We start from the raw sequence: 15,751 nt of genomic DNA, 5'->3' as shown, positions 1-15,751 counted from the left end.
TTTAAATGTATTAATCATTTATACTCCACTACTTTTGTAGGTTGAGAGTTACTTGCTGACAACAAGGCTCTGTGGAAAGGTTATTCAACCATTGAGGGTTATTGTTAAAAACCGGCGTTTCTATTTAGTCAGCACACCGCTCAGAAATCACCACCTAACCCGACAGATAGTACAAACCGATCTGCCCCTGCCTGCAGTAGCTGTGCTCTCGTGGACAAGCTGGAAGCTCCTGACCGCGTTCATTCACATGGAATACTATGCATCCAAACAGTGGCGCAGGGCCAGGTGGCATTAATGGCTTATTTCCACTCAATCGTATCAGCAATCTGCTCCCCGGGATCCCTAATTCACAGCCAGGGTGTGGTACCCGCCGCTAGGATGTTTATTAGCTTTGTACTTCTTTTAAAGGAGAATCCAGTCTCTAGGCCAAAGAGGTTATTACACGTACTGAGACTAAGGAAGGACCCGAGGCAAAAGAAGGAAACAGAATGGGGGATGGAGGGGGGAGCTGTCCAACCTCCTCCAAGCTTCCCCTCCTACATCTCCAATCACATCCACCTCCCACCCCCATGGTTCCCCCACTGCCGAACCCCGGCTTTTCCTCAGCCCAGACCGTGTTTGCAGGGGGCGCACGGTGCAGGCCTCCAACTGGGGCTGCGGGAGACTCACCCTTTCCAGATAGAAACCCCCTTACCAGCTAAGAGAGCACGAGATGACGGCTGCGGGCCCGGGGGCGTCGGGAAGCGGGTCCGCCTGCCCCCGCGGTCCTCGGAGCTTGAGGGGTGCTCAGGATCGCAGATGGGGCCACGTCTCCCAAACTTCCCCGGCTCCAACGCTGCCGCCGCCCCCTCAGCCCACCCGGCTGCTCGCTAGGCTCTCGGACCACAGGGCTTGCTGGATCCGCCCCAGGGGCGGAGCGGGGCACGGAGGGGTGGGGTGGAGGCGGGGCAGGGTGAGGGGCGGGGCGAGGGACTCGGGGCGGGGCCGCCCCGGGGACGGAGCCGGATGCGGGGCGGGGCGAGGGGCGGGGCCACGGCGTAGGCGTGGGCCTGAAGCACGTGGGAGGGCGCTGGCAGGACTGACGGCCTCCGTCTCGAGATCTGGTCTCCTCGGCTTGGCCCACTCCTGGCTTCCGGGCCCGCAGACACCACCGCCTGCCTCCTGCACCTACAAGCGGGAGGACGACGCGCCAGCTGCTGCCGGCCTCCCGGCGTGCCCATGATCACCCTGTGCCTTTCGACTCTGCGAGGCCTCCACAGGTACTCCAGTGGGCGGGTTAATCTTGATCGTGGGCAGGGTGGGGTCGTGTGTCCGCGAATGGCGTGGGGCCTGGTATAGCCCTACTACACCCACCCGTGATGCCCCTAGGACTGTCCTTTCCCTCTGCCTGCTTGATGGACTCCGTAGGGACACCTGGTGCTGCAACCTGGGGCCACCTTTCCCTTCCCTCAGGAGGCCATCCTTTCCCCTTTGTTTGAGATTGCTTCAGCCGCAGTCTGTGAGAGTGGTGGTTGAGAGACCCAACCCAAAAAATAGGGAAGGATAGGCCGACGCGCCCTTCAGAACTGCAGACCTGATATAGAAAGTGCCGCAGCTGTGGACTCCAGAAATAAAGCATTTCCGCATGCACCTCATGCACTTGTTAGCGGTCCAAGCGTTTAGTATACACCCGAGACCGCTGTGGTTTTGGTACTTATTTCCGTCCTTGCTTTCTAACTTCGTTTTTATTTCCCTCCTTCCTTAAAACATTCGGTCTCTTAACCTGGCAAATTGACTTGGCCCAGAATTGTTGCTTGGACACGGTTCGGGGTATCCTAGGCCGCTGCTTTGAACTGCTTCTTAGCGCTCTAACCACACCCCTCTGTAACAGACCAGTAGCAAAATGGTGAGAGAATTAAATTCTTTGCACGGATATGCCGGTTTTCGGGAACAAAGCCGCCATCACCCCCTGTTGCCAAATCTGCCTTACACTGAAAATGAAAGTTCACTGTTTTGAACCGTCAGCATTTCTGCTTTTCGTGATTTTCTGTTGTGCTTTGCCACTCATCTGCGTGGATCTTTGTGTTCCTTAGTGCACCCAGGGGACAATAGTGATTCTGAAGAGGTCACCTGATGCCTGTGACTATGATTTGAGCAGGCTTTGTTGTTTTCTGGTCCTCAGGCTGGAAGTGGTAGAGCTGTCAAATGAAGCTATCCCTGGAAATGAAGTTCTGTTTTTCACTCACTGGAAAAGCAAGAAGAGAGAATAGATTTCCATTATAAAGCAGCTAGCTTCTCTTATCTTAACTTTTTAATGCTGAGCCCCCTTTACCTTTAAAAGAAATTGCTGAAAACCTAGGAACATTAATTTTGTTCTTGCTGATTATATCTACCAATAGTTAACCATATGTAATTAAAACTGAAACGTTCATAAGAGATTAATGTTCATTGAATAGTAGTAATAAATAGATTATATGCATATTTTTCCATTTATCTTCTCAGTGGATGCTGGAGTGAATTAATACAAAATAGCTTGATTACCACATATACCTGTACATTTAAGCTATTTTTCCATTTATCTTCTCAGTGGATGCTGGAGTGAATTAATACAAAATAGCTTGATTACCACATATACCTGTACATTTAAGCTATTTCTCCATTTATTTTGCTTTTTTTTTTTTTTTTGCTTTTTTTTTCGGAGCTGGGGACCGAACCCAGGGCCTTGCACTTGCTAGGCAAGCACTCTACCATTGAGCTAAATCCCCAACTCCTCTCCATTTTATTTTGATTTAAAAGGAAAAATCTTACTGCACATTCATATATACATAGAAAGAGAAGAATATTTTAATAGCTCTCTAAGGTAACCATTGTCGGTGTTTGAGGTCACACCTTTTTTTTTTAAAAGGGTGAGTTGCAGAGTGGAGTTGAGAGTGTGTGTACCACTGGACTCTTCTTCTTAGGCTGCTCCGTTAAATCCACTTGGTGTATCTTTTTTTTTTTTAATTGAGTGGGGACTCTGCATAATTTTGAGTCACAGTTCATTTGGGAATTAGTGGCTATGTTACGGAGTTTTTCTAATGTTGGCCTATTTGATTATGTACTATCAAATATTACATTCCTCGGGGTTGTCATCCATTTTTATGAACAGTCTTCAAGTGTTCACTATAGTGGACATTGGAAACCTGGAATTTTATTAGTAAGTGACATCCTCCTATCCCCTGAAGTGACAGTTTCAATTTATTACTTCTCTGGGGATAGTTTTGCTTGTTTATTTCTTTGTTTGTTTTGTTTTTGAGACAGGGTCTTGCTGTATAAAGCCCATGCTGGCCTTGAATCCATGGTCCTCATGTCGCAACCTCACAGATCCGCCTCATACACACTGATCCACCTCTCACACATACTGATCCGCCTCTCTCTCTCTCTCTCTCTCTCTCTCTCTCTCTCTCTCTCACACACACACACACACACACACACACACACACACACACTAGTATTCTCAACCTGGAGTTCTTGTCTTGCTGGAAGTGAACTCATAGACTGTCAGTGGCTGGACAGAGTAATTCTGATTTGTTTGTCATTAAAAATAGTATTATAATCAGGTATAGCAACATGTTCCTGTAATCTGAGGGTGGGAGAATGGGCAATAGGATCAAGAGTTGAAGGCCAGCCCAGGGTATGTTGCAAGACCCAGTATCAAAAAGTTTGTTAATTTCAAAAAAGAAAAAAAAAAGGGTATTCCTTGAAAAGAAAGGGAGAAAAGGGATTTTTGGCCCAAAGTTCACTCACTTTCACCAATGCTGTGGTTTGCTCAGTCAGTTCCTCTGGAACACTGTTGTTCAGACGTGATGTGTATGTGCCTGGCCATACATCCACAGTGAAGGGTTGAGACTTAATAAACAATATTTAGTGTAAGAGCATCCTAAAATGCAGCTGAGATGCTTTTTAGCATGAGTGTAAGGTCTTGGATTTGTCTACCAATGGTGGTAATAGTTTTAAGTGACAACAGTTTTAGCCACCATTGCTTTTCCTTATCACTGCAAAGCTCTATGAGGCAAAAATCCTGTTATAAGCTTCAGTGTTACAGAAGATTCTACACCTCATGTTCTCCTTGACCTGGCCTCAGGGCCCATCATACAAACCTGTAACCTTATTATCTGCCCTCTAAATGTGGAGAACAGCTTATATATTGTATCCAGACTCTTCGTTCATGCGTGCAAAGAAACGAATATGTAAAAAGTCATAAAATTGTTATCTTCTTAGAAGTTTGTAATATGCCAGGTATGTGCCTGTTATCTCAGCATGTGATAGACCGAGGGAGGAAGATTGTGGGTTCCAGACCATCCTGGGTCTCAGTGTGAGACCCGGCCTCAAAGAAGTGGGGTGGTGGGATGGTGGTTAGTACTAGTAATCTACTGTAAGTATATCAGCTCTTCTGTCACTTGAAGACACAGATAACAGTCACTATGGTGGTTTGAATAAGAATGGCCCCCATAGGCTCATATTCGGATTCTTAGTCATCAATAGTGACAGTATTTGACAGTGATTAGGAAGTGTGGCCTAGAGGGAGGAAATTTACTGCTGGGGGTGGGCTTTGAGGTTTCAAAAGCCCATGCCAGTCAGCCTCTCTCCTACCCTCCCCATCTCTCTGGATCAGGATAGCTCTCAGCACTACACTTGGCTACCACCATGATAATAATGGACAAGGCCTTCAGAGATTTAACTGTAAGCCAGCCCAGTTAAAGTTGTCTTGGTCTTGGTGTCTCTTCACAGCAATACAACAGTGACTAAGACAGTCATTGTATACAGAAGTAGTCCTTAACTTTGGGCTGAAATGAGCAATATAGAATCTGTTGTTTCAAACTCTGTCCTCTCAAAAAAGTTGATACTAAATAACATGGGAGGCCTTCTGTTCTCTTTTCCGGTTTACTCTGGCACTTGGGCACCTCTGGGCCAGGTTTTTATTTGATAGAGGTAGTGTATGTGTTTTCTTTCCTATTGACAGAGCACCTATATGTTGTTCCCAAGACAGCTTGGCAGGTAGGATGGTTGATGGGAGTATCGGCTCTACTTCTTGTGAATAAACAGGCCAGTAACCTGGAGATTAGGTAGTAAGTGGTAGTTGCTGTCATGCTAGCACTTACCACAGCACTGTGTCCACTTTGTTACGTGTCCTGCCCTTGGTGTGTGTGTGGGGTGGGAAGGGAACAGACAGACAGACAGACAGACAGACAGACAGGGTCCCACTGTGTAACTCAATACCTTGAGTTTGCTCTGTAGCCTAGGATGGCCTGAAACTTAGCCTTTAGCATCCTCCTGTTTCTTTCTCTACGCTAGAGTTAGGATTACATTTATACACTACCATGCCAAGCTTAAATGTTCTTAATAAGTCTCTTTCTCAAACCTTTAATTTCTTAGTGTAAGCTCTTAGAATAGAGTTTGTAAGTCAAAGGGCATACATAACTTTCAGGACTTTGATCCTTATCCTAGTCTTTTCTAAAAAAACATTCACAGGCTGGGGAGATGACTTAGGAAGTAAAGTGCTTGCTAAACATGAGATGCTGATTCATGGGCTAATCAAAAGGGAACTTGGGGGATGGGCAATCGAATTGATATACAAATAAAAGTCTGGGCTTTATTCTGCAAGAACTGATCTGTCTGGAAATCTCTGGAAAGCTGTTTTGAGTAGAACACAAAGCTGTCAACCTACATCCCACCTCACTGACTTTGAGTCGTTTCTTCTGCTGCTCCCTTCCTCAGAGCCCTTCTCCAAGCCAAGGCTGTTCCTTGGCATCAATGGATCAAGCTCAGCTCCTCATATATGGCAAGCACTTTACTTTGATTCTTAGGAAAGACAGCAGTATATTTTTAACATAGCAGTCGACTCAGAGATCTGCATGCTTTTGTAAGCACAAACAATAAGCTAGCTGGGTGGGAACCTGCTCCAAGATCACCATTTCTGACATGCTGGGGCCTAAACTAGCTCTGACCCAGGCTAGTATAACTCAGGAATCTGCCTGCTTTTGTAAGTACAAACAATAAACTTAGCTGGGTGGGATCTTGCCCTGTGATCACTCCCAAAATCGCTATCTCCTTTTTTAATATCATTCTGACAAGCTGGCTCATAGTGCAACCACCTTGTTCTTTTAGGTCCATGAAGCTCCTTATATAATTATTATTACGTCCTTATATTTTACATACTTGAGAGATTATATATCCTTGAACTTGTGTTTTTAGAGTTCTTTCCTACAGCCTTAAGTGCCATCTTGAAGGTCACATTTTGCCAAGGACATTAGACACACCCTCACCTCCTGGACTTGTGCTATTTCTAATCATCATGGAGTAATTAATCTTGGCAGGGAGAATAGCTCCTGAAGGAGGAACATAAAGTAAATTATGCACATTATTATACAAACAAGCTCCATGCTCAGCACTCGTCAACACTGGTGGAGGCCCATGCCCTGCTGGCTCTGCTCCAAGGGCAAAACTGTCACACTGCCCCTTCCACAGCAACCATGCAGGACTTGACACATCCACTCCACTTATGAAAAGACTAAACTCAGGGAATAGTTGATCTCCATAGCTTCATGGCCAGCTAGTTTAGCTGAATTAGTGAGCTTCAGGTTCAGTGCGAGAACAACAGAAAGTAAGTTCCACATTGGCCTCTGGCTTCCATAAGCACAGGAGTGTACATACAAACACCTTTATTTACCACACAGAAAACAATCCAAGTTATAACAATACATCAGAATATATAAGTGTGGATTCTCTACACTTTCACCAATACCTTGGCATTTAAGTATTTTTTTTTAAATGCTTACCAATTCAGTAAGTAGAAACTTCTCTTACTATATAACTTGTGGGTTCTTATATTTCTATTGTGGTTTATTAGGTGACTATAATTTCTTGACAAGTTCAGGACTGTGGTATAGAAACAGAAAAAGCAATTTGTTTTCTGGTGTAAGAATTTAATCATATAAAAAAATCTTAGAAAGTCAATGCACAGTTATTTATAAATACAATAGTTTTTACATGTCTGATCATAGTTAAGTAAGATTGAGGCTGCACTCCAGCACATATTAACCTCTACACTTAGGACAGCAGTGCCAGGAAAAAATTGTGCAATAAAGATTTGTAGGCACAAATATCAAGAAGCTAAACTAAGATTAGTTGTCCAAAACTAATTTTGGAATTTTGGTGTGATGTCTTTTCACTGCTAACTTTGGTCAAAAAAAAAAAAAAAAGAAATCCCCTTTCTCTTTTTACAATCTTCTGGTTCAGACAAAGCACAGAACTTTTGTGAGGAGAGACACTTATATTAAAGATGTGGAGAGCCAAGGAAACAAGCGTGTATTGGGTGCAGATTCACAAGCCGAGGTGTGGGTCACAAAGGGCATGTCTAGTGTTTGGAGTCTGGATCCAGCAGGCCTCAGTTTGTCTGCTGCCTCTGTCCCTGGGAAACTGTGGTCTTAGGCTAAGGTAGTTACCTGTGACTGTCCTCAGGAACTGGACCACTGGCTGGACAGTATCTGTAGTCACCGAAATTTGAGGGTGTATTAATTTTTTAATCTTCTGTGTCTAAGGACACAGCAGTGAACAGAACAGACAGAAATCTTACATTATATAGTGGGAAAAAAACCCAAAATATGTAGTATATTAGATTTTAAAAAACAAAAACCACGTTTTGCTACTTTTAGAGCATCAGAGGGAGATATTCAGTACTGATGGGAATGACAGAAAGTGACATTTGATCAGTGATCCAAGAGGAATGGGGAATTGTGCTGTGGAGCTACCAGGAGCTGAATTTCCAAACCGCAAAATGTAAAGGCCAACGTGGTGGTGTGTCTGGTGTGTTTGAGACAGTGAAGGAGCCCGTTGTGACTAGGGTGGCATTAACATCAGACTGGGCAGGACGTAGGACAAAGAAAAGTATATTCATGTTAAAGATTCAGAGATGAGAAGTATAAGGTGATGTGAAAATTACCTGGCTAGACAGGTTCCTGTACTTTGTCATGAACTTTCTACCAATGACAGTGCTTATTATTGTGAACTAACCTGTGCGATGGTTGGGCACCTTTTCTGGTCTTCTTGTACACCTAACCATCAGCCGTGTGCTGAGTAGGAACTTAGTTGTTGTTACGTGATGAGGTCAGATAGCTGCTGCCTGGGTATCTGCCTCCTGCTGGTATGGTCTCTCATCCAGCAGGGTTCCGTGAGAGTTGACATATACACAAGTTGTGTTAATGGAATACTGTCAACTCTGCCACATTCTATTAGGTAAAGTAAGTCCCAAGGCCAGAGCAGAGTCAAAAGAAAGGGAAGGGTTTCTATCTCTTGATTGGAAAGGCAGCAAACTAATCCTGAACACATGAATTCCTCTAGCGGAAACTGAATCCACCACTGTCTTAGCCAGTGTCCATTGCTGTGAACCATGTGAACCATTGCATGTGGAGACCATGGCAACTTTTCAAAAGGAAAGCAAATTGGGGCTGGGTTACAGTGTCGACATTTAGTCATCATGGTGGAGAGCATGGTAGCATGCAGGTAGATATGGTGCTGAAGAAGTGGCTGAGAGTGCATCTGGACGTACAGGCAGCAGGAAGAACAGACACTGAGCGGCCTGGCTTTATCTACTGAAACCCCAAAGTGCCCCCAATGGCACACTTTCTTCAACAAGGCCACCTCTACTCCAACAAGCCTACCCCTCCTAATCCTTTCAAACACTGCCACTCCCTGGTGAACAAGCATTCAAATCTGTGAGCCTATGGAGGCCATTCTTATTCAAACCAACATTATCTATCATTTTCATGTCTGCTGGTAGTTGCTATGTTCTGTCTGTGGGTTGGAGGTTCTTTATTTGAAAAGCTTTTGAATTGGGACTGTCAAGACCTGGTAGATATTTCAGTATTTTTTTACTTTGAACTTTGAGATGGATTATTCCTGCCTTTTTCATTTTTGCCTTTGCTCTACAAAGATTTGCATTTTAAATGGATCGGCTGTGGCACTCCTTTCCTTTATGACTTATGTCTTTAGTCCCATGCCTAGGAAGCCCGTCTCCACTCCAAGATAGTTTTACAATTTCTCTAATACTTTTGTCTTAAACTTTTTGTTATTTACTCATGTGAATGTAAGTGTATTGTATTTTATATATAGGGTGGTACACTTGGGACAGAAGAGAGTGTCGGATGTCCTGGGACTAGAGTTACAGGAGGTTGTTACCTGCCCATTGGAGGTGCGAGGATCTGGGTCTTTAGGAAGATCAGCAAGTGCTCTTAACTGTTGGGCCATCCCTCCATCCCCTACTTCTATCTTTTGCTTTATGCATTTTCATCATTTATTGTAATGGTTGACTTTTTTTTTTTCTTTTTAACAAGAGTCTCACTGTTAAGAGCAGTCTGGCCTCAAATTTGCCACATGCCTCCTGCTGCCCCTGCCTAACCCCTGCCTACTGCACGAAGCCTTTGCCTCTGCCTGGAGCATGCTGGGGTTACAGGAGGAGACTACCATAACTGGCTTGAAGACTGATATTTTTAAACTTCCAATCATTTATTAAAACCAAAGAAAATCAATAGTTTGTACAAAGTGGAAAAGAATCCAAATTACAAGCCCATGTTTCTGATTTACACAGTGGACTTAGAGAAGTACCTGTCTCCACCACTCTGAGGTTATCCAGTTTCTCCCACTTGGCATTAAAATGGGAACCCTAGTATTTCAAGCCAGTTTATGTGTTGGGTGTTTCTCCTGCAGACATTCATGTGCAGTGCCTGTGGAAGCCCAAAGAGGGTGGCAGACACTACAAAACTGGAGTTACATATGCTAGTGAGCTATCATGTAATCCTGGGACTGGAGCTGGGGCCTCTGAAGAGCAGTCATTGTGGTCATTCCCCAACCCTTGAGCTGGAATATTTCTGAAAGCAAGTCCCATTTGAAGGAAAAAAACAATATTTTGCTCTGTATTATGGGCAGAGATGCAGAGACTAAAATAACCACAATTTTCTGGTGAATCCTACTCTCTAAAAATTCATAATAACTGTATTATCAGGGCTGCATAGTTAGATTCTATTTGTTCGCTTGTTTGTGCATTTGTTCATTTTTTTTTTTTAAGACAGAGTTTCTCTGTGTAGCTCTGGTTGTCCTGGAACTCACTATGTAGACCAGGCTGGCCTCTGCCTCCCAAGTGCCACCACTGCCAGTCCTGAGTTAGATCTTACTGTGAACTTAATTTATTTCCCAATCTTCTAAATTCTAGTAGGAATTCTGTGCAGTACTCACTTTCTTCTTTGTGAGGGTAAGAAAAAGAGAAACTGTATTTGCCAAGGAGCACATGAGTCATGAGCTTGTATTACCTGATTGAGCAGCTCCTTCCCAGATCAGTCAGTCAGTCACCTGATATTTGTTGAACTCCTGCTAGGCTCTTACTCTCACGGATGCCTTGCCCTAAATCTGTTTTACAGCTTTCCTCTGTAGACTTGATCTCTTGCCACTCCTTTTTACCCTGATGTAACCATTTACTTAAGTCAAAAGCTTGGAAGCTGAAACTAGAGAGACAGCTCTGAGGTTAAGAGCAGATTCTGTGCTTAGAGAGAACCCAAGTTCAGTTCCCTCACTTCCAGCACCCCACAATCCCTCAAACTCCTCAGCTCCAGGCAATCTAACACTTTCTTCTGGCCTCTGAGGGCATTATACCAGATGAACAAAAGCCTCTATTCCCACCAGCAGAGACAGATGGATCTCTGACTTTCAGGACAACCTGATCTTCATAGCAGGTTTCCAGACAGCCAGAGTTACATAGAACCCCATCTCAAAGAAAAAAGAAAAATGTGCCTCTAAATACGAAAGCATATTTCTAGTATGTTTAAGTCCCTCCCCTGCCTCTCTTCACCCATGTCCCTTTTGGTACCCTAGAGGTAACCACTGCCCCATGCTTTTCCTTTGTCACCCCCTTTATACATGTTTTCAAAATGCACGCTACCCCAAGCTACCTATGACTTAGGTTTACTTGCTGAAACTAGTTTCATTTGACCACAGTTCATTTTCACTATTTCTACTGTTGGGAATCTTTGGTTGTGTGACACTTCCAAAGTTTATGCATTTTTTTCTTCTTAGATCTTTAGGTTGTTGCCCTTTTTTTGCTAAGATAGATAGATAGATAGATAGATAGATAGATAGATAGATAGATAGATAGATATACATACATATAGATATAGATAGATATACATATAGATAGATACACACACATTCCCAACTTTATCAACTGATCCTCTTTCTTTTTAAATGATTATATTAATTCTCTCTTCTCTCCAACACTATTCATGAGTAGCCATTAGTCTACCACACTAAAACAATTCTTGATGTTATAGAGGCTTTTGTTAGTTTAATGCTTATAAATGGAAATAAACACTTGTCACACATAAACATTTATTGTTGAGTCTTAGCATCTGTTCATCTTTGTCATTTGTACAGTATGCTTGTTCATAACTATATTAATCAAGGTCCTCTAAGCAACAGAACATTTATATAAAGTGGATTTATTAGGGTGGCTTACAGGCTCCCATCCAGCTTGTTTAACAGTGACTCTCCCAATGGAAAGCCCAAGAATCCAATAGTTATTCAATACAAGATGCTGGGTATGTCAGCAGGTTTTCAGTATACACCCGAATCCAAAGAAATAGGCTGTAATACCAATGCTGCATCAACAGCAGGATAGATGAACTAGCCAATGAGAGGAAGGGTGAGAAGGAAAAAAGCAAGAGCTTCTTCCTTTCCTATCCTTCATATGGACTGCTGTGAGAAGGTATAGCCTAAACTTAGTAGGTCTTCTTACTGCAGAAGACCTGGATTTAGGGGGGTTTCCTACCTCAAATGATCTAGTCAAGATCACTCACAGATGTGCCCAGCTGCTTGGGTTTTTAATTAATTCCAGATGTAATCCAGTTGACAATCAAGATTAACCATCAGACTATCTTTTATCTGTTTGCCCATTGAACTTTTCTTTCTTTCCTTTTCTCCTGTCCTCTTCCTTTCCTTCTGACACATCTCACTATATTACACGCATGCATCGCCATGGTCTGCTTTAGTGGACTATTTTTATATTCAGTGTAAACTCTGTTTCTATAGTCAGTTGTGTTCTATAAATTCTACCTGTCACTGTTTACAGCATTCAAAAGATCTGTTTATAACATAGATGATTGGTATATGTTACTGAGCTAAACTCTGAGGAAAAACTTTAGACAAGGCAGAAACTATCTCTGCCCTCACTTTACTCACAGGAGTCAAAGAATAAATAGATCTTTAAGATAGATTATGAGACATGCTGTTTGTCTCAGCTTAACTCGCACTGCTTTGGGTGAATTTATCTGGCCACTGCTAAATTCGGTTCCTCTGAATCCTATACGGATTTCCTAATCCCAAGCATTGCTTAAGATAGTTGACAGTTTCTGAGACCAGGAACCCAGCTTTGTGTTGTTCGCTTTGATAGGTCTAACGTTTAGCGTGGTATTATATCATAGGAGATGCTGAATTAATCGAGTGGATGAGCGAAGGGTAGCATCAGTAAGAAACGGAAGATTCAGTAGTCTCTGCTCATAGACACCCAGTTGCACACTTACAAATGCTGAGTGTAGTAATATGCAGTAGTCAGTTAGCTTTTGCTGGCTTGCTCCAGCAGCAGATACCGTGGGCATGGACAGAAATGAAGAAGTGGGAACTTTGTCATATTCTGCAGTCGTCATTGGAGGCATTCAGAATCACATAGTCCCTTACAGACCCAGTCAATAGCTCTGTAAAGCAAGAGTGTAATTAATGGTTCTCCAGAAGCAGAGCTCTTCTCAATCTGTTGGCCTAGATAGATGTGCCAGTCTTCGAAATACTGGGTCAGAAGCAATCAAGCTGAGAAGGGGCAGAAGGCAAGTCTCTTTTGGATGGCCCTGGGATCAGTTCATTCAGGGGAGCCAGACTCTCCCAAGAGGTACTTGAGATTGAGGACACACATGTCTGTGAACAGGGCGTGCTCTTGGGAGAGGCAGATTCTATTTGGTCAAACTAAGTGGTGACATGCAGTTTCAGCTATGTGGTGGGAAAAGTACCCTGCCCAAGGACACCATGATGATGAGGTCATATCTAGAACATACCTCTTACCTGCTTTATTAAAGCCAGCTCCTGTGCCAAAAGCACTGTACCCTCCTAAGAGCCTGGACTTAGCTGAAAAGAAGAGAAGCATGGGAACCTGAGTTAGAATATAAAAGGACTCAGCACGAGTCAGGAAGATGTGCTCATCAGAAATGCTTCTTACCAACACTGACATGCTGTAAAGGTTCAGAGGTGGTGGATGGTGGAACATGGCTGTTTACAACCTGTGTGTGCACTCCAGGGCTTCCTGTTCCATAAACCTTAACATGGTGCTGTTAACCATGCAAGGCACGGTGCACATGGGCCCTTTCTGGAAACAGATCGGCATTATTTACTTACTGAAATTGGTTCTTTCTTCTCAAATATATCTACTGAAACTGCACTTGTGATTACTAACCCAAAATTATACAGTAAAATGAATGAAATAATAGCCAGGTATGTTGGCACATACATATAATCTCAGAATTCGGAAAGCTGAAGTAGAAAGATTTCTACACATTGGGAGCTAGCCTGGGGCTATACAGCAAAATCTTGTCTTGAAAAGTAAATGAATAAATGTACGGAGATAAAAGAAGAAGACTATTAAAGAGAAAAGACCGATTGAAAGAGCATTGGGTCAGTCTAGTATTCAGCTATGGACTGTCTGGCATTGGGGGCAAAGGGAAACTAGAGAGAAGGCCTGGTGGTTAAGAGCCCTTGCTGCTCTTCCAGAAGACTGGAGTTCTGTTTCCAGCACCCACATTCAGTGGCTCACAACAGCTTGTAAATTTAGCATCAGAGAATCTGATACTCTCTTCTGGCCTCTGAGGGTATCTGAATACAAGTAGCATACATACATGCATGCACATAAATTAAACAACTAACACGAATCTCTTAATAAACAGAATCATTAGAAGCATTTTTTTTCTAAACACTTTCAGAGAAAGATGTATCATGCAGACCCATAGTGTAGCTGAAAGTGAGCAATGCCATGGATAACGGCCTAAGGAGTTCTGTGTGGTAAGTGTGCAAGCAGACTTTCATAATTAATTATTTTTATTTCATGTGCATTAATGTTTTGCCTGCCTGCATGTATGTCTCTGTGAGGTGTTGGATCCCTTAGAACTAGAATTAGAGAGCCATGAGCTGTCATGTAGGTGTTGGGAATTGAACTCAGGACCTCTGGTAGAACAGCCAGTGCTCTTAAACGCTGAGCTAGGACTAATTCTTACTTTGATTATACTTTGCTTGTTAAAAGGGAAAGGACACTCAGCATAGTAATGGTAAAAAATTACATACTTAATAATCGGAGTATAAATGTGAAGATGGTAAATCCCTTAGATGGTCAAGAAATTGATAGGACAGTTCGAAGGAGAGGGGTCACTTCCAAGATAGAAATAGGGAAAGGACGTGGTGATTTATGTGTTGCAGCTGGGCTTTGAAGGATGTGGATTTGGATGTGGAGAGACCAGTGCTCTCTAATCCCTTGTTTACCAGAACTTAAAAATAGTACAGTGGGTAAGAAGGCCAGGGCTGCTTAGAACTAATAAAAATCAGCTGAGCGAGGGATTGTGCTGTGCAGCTCCTGAGGTCCATGGAGGTTTCACAGTCATGCTGTCTCACTGAGCTAACATGGAGGGAATATTAAATGCCTCCTACAACCTTTGTAAAGACTGGGGGAGTTACCGTATTGAAAATATCGTGCAGTGTTTGATACCAAGCATTGTAACTTACTGTATCCCCCTTCCACTCAAGGCGCAAAACAAAGAGTACTGGGGTCTGGGTATTGCAGATGAGATACTGAAGGGAGCTCAGTGGAGAACACATGCCTGGCATGGGCAAGGCCCCGCCCAGGTTCCGTTACCTCCACCTGGAAAAGAAGCTACAGAGCTGTATCGGTGAGGAGGGAGGACTGGCTGGCCTGCTGAGGAGAAGTTCTAAGAGGGAAAATGAAGGATCAGAGTTCTAGATCTCTATTCATTAGGATACCAGTCTGATAAAGAGACTGTGTTAATTGTGAGGTCTTGTTTTTCTGCTAAATAAACTACCCACTAAGAGCGGGATAGCACAAACAGCACCTAGGAAAAAGCTCTTAAAATCCTGTGTAGTTTGCAATTAGAAGACTGATGTGGCTGCCAAGAACAAGGCAGGAGAGTCAGTGGTCAGGGGTATCAGGTTTGGGCTGTCCGTCCAAATGGGATAGTTTCCAGCCTGGCTGTTTGGTCTCCGTGTGATAGAACCTGTCAGTCCAGAGCCATTAAGTTCCTAACTGTGGCTGAGTGGGCTTCCCCAGCACTGTTTCCTATGACCGGCACTCCAGTCTCCACACTGCATCCCTCTACATCCCTCCCTCCCTCCCTCCAGCTACTGCTCAGCTCCTTCTTCTCTTCTTGGCCAGAGTCTTTCTGTACACTTGTGGTTTGAGTGTAGAAGGTTCCCCGTGTGTTCCTGTGTTTGGACGCATGGTCCCAGCTAAGGCACTATTTTAGAGAGTTGAGGAATCTTGAGGAGGCAGGGCCTGGCTGGAAAAAGCACTGGAGGAGGTCCATTGGGGTTTGTAGCCTGGCCCTGCTTTCTGAGCACTCTGCTTGTTGACTCAATGCAGTGTGACCAGCCGTGTCATGCCTCTGCTGACACACCTACCAGGCCACAGACTGCATTCCCTTGA

At 43.7% G+C, this 15,751-nt stretch overlaps 2 protein-coding genes across 12 annotated transcripts in view; one reads left to right on the top strand and one right to left on the bottom strand.

Annotated features, from left to right (window-relative positions):
* Positions 1-916, bottom strand: part of Sgtb (small glutamine rich tetratricopeptide repeat co-chaperone beta) — a 36,479-nt gene extending 35,563 nt beyond the window's left edge. The window contains exon 1 of one of the 5 annotated variants that reach the window (XM_006231883.5): positions 695-916. The gene's annotated coding sequence lies outside the window, so the exon portion shown is untranslated. Of the gene's footprint in view, positions 1-669 lie in introns of all 5 variants that reach the window. The other 4 variants (XM_063281504.1, XM_006231882.5, XM_063281505.1 and 1 more) reach the window with 4 other exon arrangements.
* A 90-nt stretch (positions 917-1,006) lies between these two features.
* Positions 1,007-15,751, top strand: part of Nln (neurolysin) — a 99,314-nt gene continuing 84,569 nt past the window's right edge. For 4 of the 7 annotated variants that reach the window (XR_005500227.2, XM_006231880.5, XM_063281171.1 and 1 more), the window contains exon 1: positions 1,027-1,259. Coding sequence is in view for 5 of the 7 variants with exons in the window: in XM_006231880.5 (XP_006231942.1) it covers positions 1,219-1,259 (41 nt within the window). In the remaining 2 variants the exon portion in view is untranslated. Of the gene's footprint in view, positions 1,260-14,024; positions 14,104-15,751 lie in introns of all 7 variants that reach the window. The other 3 variants (XM_039101584.2, XM_039101583.2, NM_053970.2) reach the window with 3 other exon arrangements.

The sequence above is a fragment of the Rattus norvegicus genome, chromosome 2, assembly GCF_036323735.1.
Source record: "Rattus norvegicus strain BN/NHsdMcwi chromosome 2, GRCr8, whole genome shotgun sequence".
Taxonomy (NCBI): domain Eukaryota; kingdom Metazoa; phylum Chordata; class Mammalia; order Rodentia; family Muridae; genus Rattus; species Rattus norvegicus.
Note: the sequence above shows the minus strand (reverse complement) of the source record. Positions and strands in the feature narration are given on the sequence as shown.